General features: G+C 32.1%; 1 protein-coding gene across 1 annotated transcript; it reads left to right on the plus strand.

The window, feature by feature from the left end:
• The first annotated feature begins 1,692 nt into the window (after positions 1 to 1,692).
• On the plus strand, positions 1,693 to 4,151 carry LOC110020888 (protein NRT1/ PTR FAMILY 2.13-like). Its single transcript, XM_020719162.1, has 2 exons — positions 1,693 to 1,891; positions 3,909 to 4,151. Exons 1-2 carry the CDS (start codon positions 1,726 to 1,728, stop codon positions 4,136 to 4,138), a joined length of 396 nt encoding a protein of 131 aa, XP_020574821.1. The 5' UTR covers positions 1,693 to 1,725; the 3' UTR covers positions 4,139 to 4,151.
• The last annotated feature ends 2,923 nt before the right edge of the window (positions 4,152 to 7,074 follow it).

The raw sequence follows: 7,074 nt of genomic DNA on the forward strand, positions 1-7,074 counted from the left end.
CCCCTTTTTTTTTACTTGCACGGACTCAAATACAAAAGTCACACAATGCCATAACAGATAACTAGGGATTGACAAATCACCAAACACCCAACCATCATAAGCTTCTTAAAGCCGAATGGAAACGAGAAAGGGAAAAATTTCACAAAAAAACTATTGCACCGAAAACCACCGTAAAAACAACTTACAGAGCACCGCAACAAGAAATCGGATGAGGAGAAATGGAAAGATCAAGAGAGACCTCTCAAAGGGACACGATAGCGATCGAAAAAGGAGATGAGAGCGAAGGAGGGCACGGGACGAAGGCACGGGGCATCAATTTGTTTTCCCAAACACAAGCCGCATGAGAGAACCCGCGACTGCTTTAAATATAAATTATTAAGAGATTATTAGAAAACTCACTTCAAACGCAATTTTCAAACGCCCCTAACTGCGTTTTCAAAACGCAACGCAACCAGTAAGCTGCCCCAAACGCACCCTAAATATATGACGAACTTTTTTTAAAAAAATCAGTTTAGAAAAAATGTGTGATTTAAATTTATGACGTCATCATAAAAAATTACACTTATAATCACTATACTACCAATAATTATACAGTCAGACAGAAGAGAAGCTTCCCCTTGATTTCCCTGTTCATAATTGCGGTCATGAAATGTTAGTATATAAAAAGAAAACATTTAAATAAAATTCACGTGTCAATGGTCTTATAATTTAATATTTTCTTATTAGACGTTAATATGATAACTCAAACATATATTTTTAGCTTTTCAATAACCAAATGCTAGGCCCTGCAAAAGAAATTTTACACGTATAACACACAACTTCTTTGTATTTACATATATATCACCATAAATTTTAATATTTATATTTATATGTCATAAATTTATGTGTAGAAAGCGCACTTTACATTTTAAAAAATAATAATTGTAATATTTTTAAGGTGATATTAAAGATTATAATATTATGTATATAAATATATATAAATGTAGTTTTTAAGGTGATATTAAAAATTCAATTTTTTTATTATGCATTTGTTGAAAAATGAATTTCAGAAAAAGTGTTAGTATATTGGTTAGAAAATGAAATGATGAGTTTAATTAAGTGAAAACAAAGTATGGATTGTGATTTACATTGATATGAGAGCAACTTTAAAAATCAATATTAATTATACTATTTTATTTTAATAAATTAGCATTATATATATATATATATATATATATATATATATATATTTTAAAATAATACTGAGAGACTATTATACGAGCCCCCAATAATAGTCGGAGACTATTATACGAGCTCCCAATCACCCTCATGTGTCTAACTATTCGAGGACAGCCCTCACTAGTGGCAAGCTGGTTAGAGGGAGATTCGAACCAGTGCCACTAGGGGACTTACGACCCTTAGAGAGGCTGCTCTACCAACATGTCACGGCTGACTGCACACACAGATAGAGAAATATATATATATATATTATATGGTATTGTCTTAATTTTTTATGTGATAAGAAAGATTTGTATGAAATAAATATAAAAAGTAAAATTTAGTATTATATATGTAAATACAAAGGAATTAGGTGGCAAGGATATAAATGCCCCCATTTATTGTTGTCTAATACATGAACGCCGCTGCGTACACGTTGACAGATTAAGCTGATTTGTCCTCTTCTTCTCTTCATCAGTCTATAAAGTGCTCCGAGGGAACAGAACGATTCAAGAGAAGAGCGCAGAGATGAAGGGATCGTCTGCTCATTTGCTGAGTTACTTTCGCCGTCCATCGCCGCCGGATGACAAGCTTTTGTCGGCGCCGGCGCCGCCACCGCCGCTGCCACCGGAGGAGATGGAGGAGAAGCCAAAGAGAATTCACAGTGGTTGGAAATGCATGCCTTTCATAATAGGTTGGTAAAAATCTATTTTTTTTTTTATTATGGTGGTTTTATTTCGTAGTTATGAAGAAAATATTAGATGTGAAGCACGAAAAAATATTGCTTTCAGAGTTCAGATGCAAACGGCATATTTTATATTTTCTCGTGAAACACGCATCTGCGGCCAACCAACCAGAAGAGAGAGAACTCTAAGACTCTCTATCTCTCTCTCATGAAGAGTTCTATGCATTAGAACTTTATAATTTCATTTTAAAATTTCTTATGAGGGATAAATCATTATTTTTTGGAATTATATAAAAAAAAGTAAAAAATTATTCATAGATAATATTACTTAATTTTATTTTTTATGTTTTAAAAATTAGTAAAGGGCCAAAATAATCATTATTATTTAGATGGGATTGTTTGCCTCAGAGTTCATTAAAACAATAAAATAGTTTTTGAAGTATTGGGGATTATTTCGGCACTAATTTAAGGAGTCTGGAGATTATTTTGATACTGTTATAAATTTGGTGACTAAAACAACCCACATAAATAGTTAGGGACTATTTAAACATTTTACTCTTTTTAAAATTCTGTTATCTCATGATTTAAGGGTTTTTTTTGGACCGTTACAGCTTACTAATAAACTGCTGATAAGCTATATTGTTCAAAAAACTGTGGTAACTATTACAATTTTTTTTTTTGTGGAAAAGTCTAACTTCAGCTAGAAAGCTGTCATCACATCTAGACATGACCGATGTGAAAACGCTGATTTCAGCGGTTTGAAAACACAACTTTTTGAATAACCGTCAAAACACAGTTTACCCAACTAGTCTTGAGTGCGGTTTCAAAACACACTACGCGGCCTAAGTCTGATTTTTATATTATTATGTTTTTCAATTATTTCATGTCTGAATTAGCATTTTCATCTATATAGCAATTTCTCTTCCACATTCAATTATTGCTCCATCATAAAAAAATTAGTGAGTCATAAGACTCATTAAAAAATTAAATAACTCCATATCAACAAGACCATCACCTTTAATATCCGTCAATTATTTAGTCAACACACCCACCAATAGTCTAATATATGCCATTTACATAAATACCCCCTAATTCTTATGTATTTACATACTAAACTCTAAAATGCCAAAATTCATTACATTTATACCGCCCAAATCTTTTATACACATCCAATATATCATCGTTTTAGCTTTTAAAAATGAAATACATCATTTCATACATAAATATGTTATTTAGTAGTTTTGATTACACATTTAATGATTTGGTCCACCATTAACTACTGATTTTAATGTCCTTTCTTTTATCATCAAAACATACATACCTCTCAATTCTTATGTATTTACATGCTTAACCTGTAAACTTTACTTTTTATTACCATTTATATCATTAAAATCTTTGCATCACATAAAAGCACCATAATTTTCACTTCTAAAGAGTGAAGTAGGGCTGTCAAAACAGCTCGTTGTTCGCGAACAGCTCGTGTTTGGCTCGTTCACTAAGTTAACGAGCTGACCAAGAACAACACGATTAAAGATTTGTTCGTTTGTGTTCGGCTCGTTTTGGCTCGAAATATTACTAACCAATTATATATATATATATATATATATATATATATATATATATATATATTATCAATTAAGAAAATAGTCTAAAAATTATTAAATTAGATTCAAATGATGTTAATATAAACAATAATTTTTAAATCTTGCCCCAATCCTTAATTTCTTATAGCTACGTGATTAGGGCTGTTAAAACGACTCTTTGTTCGTAAACGACTCATGTTCGGCTCGCTAAGCAAACGAGTTGAACACTAACACAAGTTTTGAGCTTGAAATATAAACGAGTCGAACACGAGCTGTGCTTGGTCTTGCTCTTGTTCGGCTCATTTACACCACTAGAGTGAAACACAGAGTTTCATGCATAAGGTGTTGGATTTGTAAATACATACGAAGTGAGTGGTATATATGTAAATTTTCCTAGAAGAAATACAATTAATTAATTAATTATGGGCAACATATTTTTGCAGGAAATGAGACATTTGAAAAGCTGGCCGGAGCAGGTCTGCTGGCAAACTTCACGGTGTATTTGGTGAGGGAGTTCCGCATGAAAGAGGTTCAGGCTGCAAATGTGGTTAACATTTTCTTCGGGACGACCAATTTCGCACCTTTGGTGGGTGCCTTCCTCTCGGACGCTTATGCGGGCAGATTCAAAACCCTAGCTTTCTCATCCATCATCTCCTTTTTGGTAAGATTGTAAATAAATATTTACATGCATGCCACTCAAGTTGATTTTATGTATTTACACATCTAACGCATAAACTTCCATTTTTACGTATAAAGATCATTAATTGCTCGAAAATTTATTTGAATTTTGACGCGGATCTAGATAGGATCGAAATAAATTAGCCGAGCTATGAGTTAAATTTCTTTTAGCCGGTTTCGAGTCTGAGCGATTATTCTGTGCATCCAATAAGATTTAAAAAATAATAATAATAAAAGCGGGGCCCACTGACATACAATTTTTGTAAATGGAGTGTTTTTATTTTCATTGCGTGCGCTGTCCAATAAGATTTAAAAAATAATAATTTAAAAGTGGGGTTCACTGACATACAATTTTTGTAAATGGGTGTTGTAATTTGTTCACCGCACGGGCGATAAACGTAGGCAATAATTTTTCTTCAAGTCGACCCTAGTTCGACTCAAAATCAGATATGTAACCTTAGTGATGTTTGGGATGTGAATTTAGTTCAGATATCAGATCGAAATAAATGAACCGAGCTAAATGTTACTTTTTATCTAAACAAAAAAATAATATAAAAGAAAAATATTTTAAAATTAAACTTAATTTCTTATCATTTCAAAAATTCGCTATTGTCAATTTTGTTAATTAATGATTTGTTAACGTATTAATCATGGGATTAACTAGTTTAGTAATTAATTAATGGCTAATAATTGTCGAAACGTACCTAAAAGTCATCAAGACTTTAATAAAGGCAAGCCAAAGTTACAAAAAACAAAATTATAGAGGTCACCTAATTGGGATAATTATTAATTTTTAGGCTTGTTTTGTAATAAATTAATGGCTATGTACGTCCCCACAAAGCTAAATGTTACAAAACAAGACAAACAGCTCGTTAAATGGCTGCCTTTTTAGCAAATGTAGTGGTGACATGTAAATTAGCAATTAAGTTGTCTCTTATTAGTAAAATGACAGCTAACTAGACAAGCCTAATGAAAATTAGTAGGTAGGGAGGGGAAGGAAGAATGAGGTGCTTTATGTAATTAACAAATTCTCATTCATTAGAATATGATAGTGATGAAATAAATTCAAACATTTACAAATTAGCACGAGACTCATCATTCAAGCTCTCGTTCAAGAGAAAATATTAAGTGTGGTGGCCGCATGTCCGAACGACAGACTGAATGGGCTATCGTGTGATATACGGCGGCGTGGCCTCTTATGAACCGTCGTCGCTTTATCCTTCTCTGATTGTCTTCAGTCTGTCTGTTTACTTTATAGTCAACTTATAAGATTTACCGCTCGACATTCCCATTTTACACCATCCTTTTTGATGATCCTTTTAATAGAAAACAGCTCAATTAAAAATAGCTTCTAATATCTCTTTAAATCATCTTCCATAAACCCCCTAAGTCTATATATATATTTGGGCATTTACATACATAACAAATAATTCTCTAATCCTTACATTTATAACCCCAAATAAACATTAATATTTACATGCATATCATTCAAATGTTTAACATCAACTTCAGAATACTACCATTCTTATATTTTCATAAGTGAAATACTTCTTTTCATACATAAATTTATAACGCTAACATGTTATAAGTGTAAATAGCACAGTTAGGGTGCTAAATATGTAAATAGAAAAATTGTTCGGCATGTTCGTAAAATTTCTCATATAAGTAGCATCATAAAAAAAAGAAATTGCCTTTTATTATAAAAAAATATTTACATATCCATCCTTCAAAATATTAAATATAATATTTTAATTATTTAAATTTAAAATTGATAAATAAAACACCTAAAATAAAAAAAACTTAAGCTATATTTAAAGAAAATTCATCTAAAAAAATATTTATATAGTTTAATTGATACATAAAATACTAATTTAAAAAATATTAAATTGTTAAAGATTTTGAATTATTATATATATCATTGATGCGTAGAAGATTGGAGACAGTAGAGTAGTGAATTATTATCTTAGTATTATACGAGAATCTAATACACTTAAATAAAATAAAAGAACTAGTAGAGACACTCCAAATCCTCATGTGGAAAATCCAGAACGAGAAATTCACGGAGACTTGTCCAGTTGAAATGTTCTAATATGATTTAGTGATTATATATACAATCCCTTTTCCCATATGTGGAAAATTGTTACACAGTTTCTCGAGTTATAACGTTTGTGGTAAAAGAACTCGTTGTCCCAAAGTAGGTAGAGGTCGTGGTGGGGAGAAATTGTTGAAGCTTCAGTATATCATCTTCAGGATAGGGCCAACGTTCGGGATGATGCGCTAGTTCGTAGGTTGCTATATGATTCTAAAGTGGCGATTGTTTCTTCGCACTGTGTTTCGTCGTAAGGAGCAGGCGGAGGCTGATGGTGGTCGGCGGCGGTTGATGGTGTCCGACAGCTACCTGAGTTGGAAGTGTTTGTTAGACCGTCGGTGCAAAATATCGGACTTCAACTCCGACTTCTTTAGGCTTTGGTTTTCGTCAGCGCTAGTCCCTTATCAAAAGGGTGTATGACTCTATTTATTGAGTCCAGATCGTAAATAAGGAAGTAATTGAAATCACTCTGATTGGACGGCCGGAAGAGACTTTCCATTAAAACAGTATTTCACAAACATTTAAGTGTCTTAATGATATAAAAAATGAGTGATATTAGGTGTGTTAATATAAGTTTGTCAGATTTAGACTAAGTTTTACCTTCAAATTATGCACTAAAACTTTCAAAAGTAGTTTAACAGCTTGATTTAGCCTTAATTTGACTCAGATTAGATCAATTTTGGGTTCATTGTATATGTCTCGTCGTGCCGGCCAGTTTGACTATAAATTTGTTGAAATTAGAGTTCTATATGACTTTTAATCAAAATTTGAATATTTTTTGCTAAAAAAAATTCTCGAGAAATATGTCAAATGATGAACATTTGTTAGTCGTCACCATATAT

This window comes from Phalaenopsis equestris, unplaced genomic scaffold (genome assembly GCF_001263595.1).
Source record: "Phalaenopsis equestris unplaced genomic scaffold, ASM126359v1 Scaffold000107, whole genome shotgun sequence".
In the NCBI taxonomy this organism is placed as follows: Eukaryota; Viridiplantae; Streptophyta; class Magnoliopsida; order Asparagales; family Orchidaceae; genus Phalaenopsis; species Phalaenopsis equestris.

Bases quoted from the DNA above. Each gene is read 5' to 3' on its own strand.
- LOC110020888 (XM_020719162.1), top strand. From the start codon at position 1,726: ATGAAGGGATCGTCTGCTCATTTGCTGAGTTACTTTCGCCGTCCATCG. The intron at 1,892-3,908 runs GTTGGTAAAAAT...ATATTTTTGCAG, and splicing joins ATGCATGCCTTTCATAATAG to GAAATGAGACATTTGAAAAG.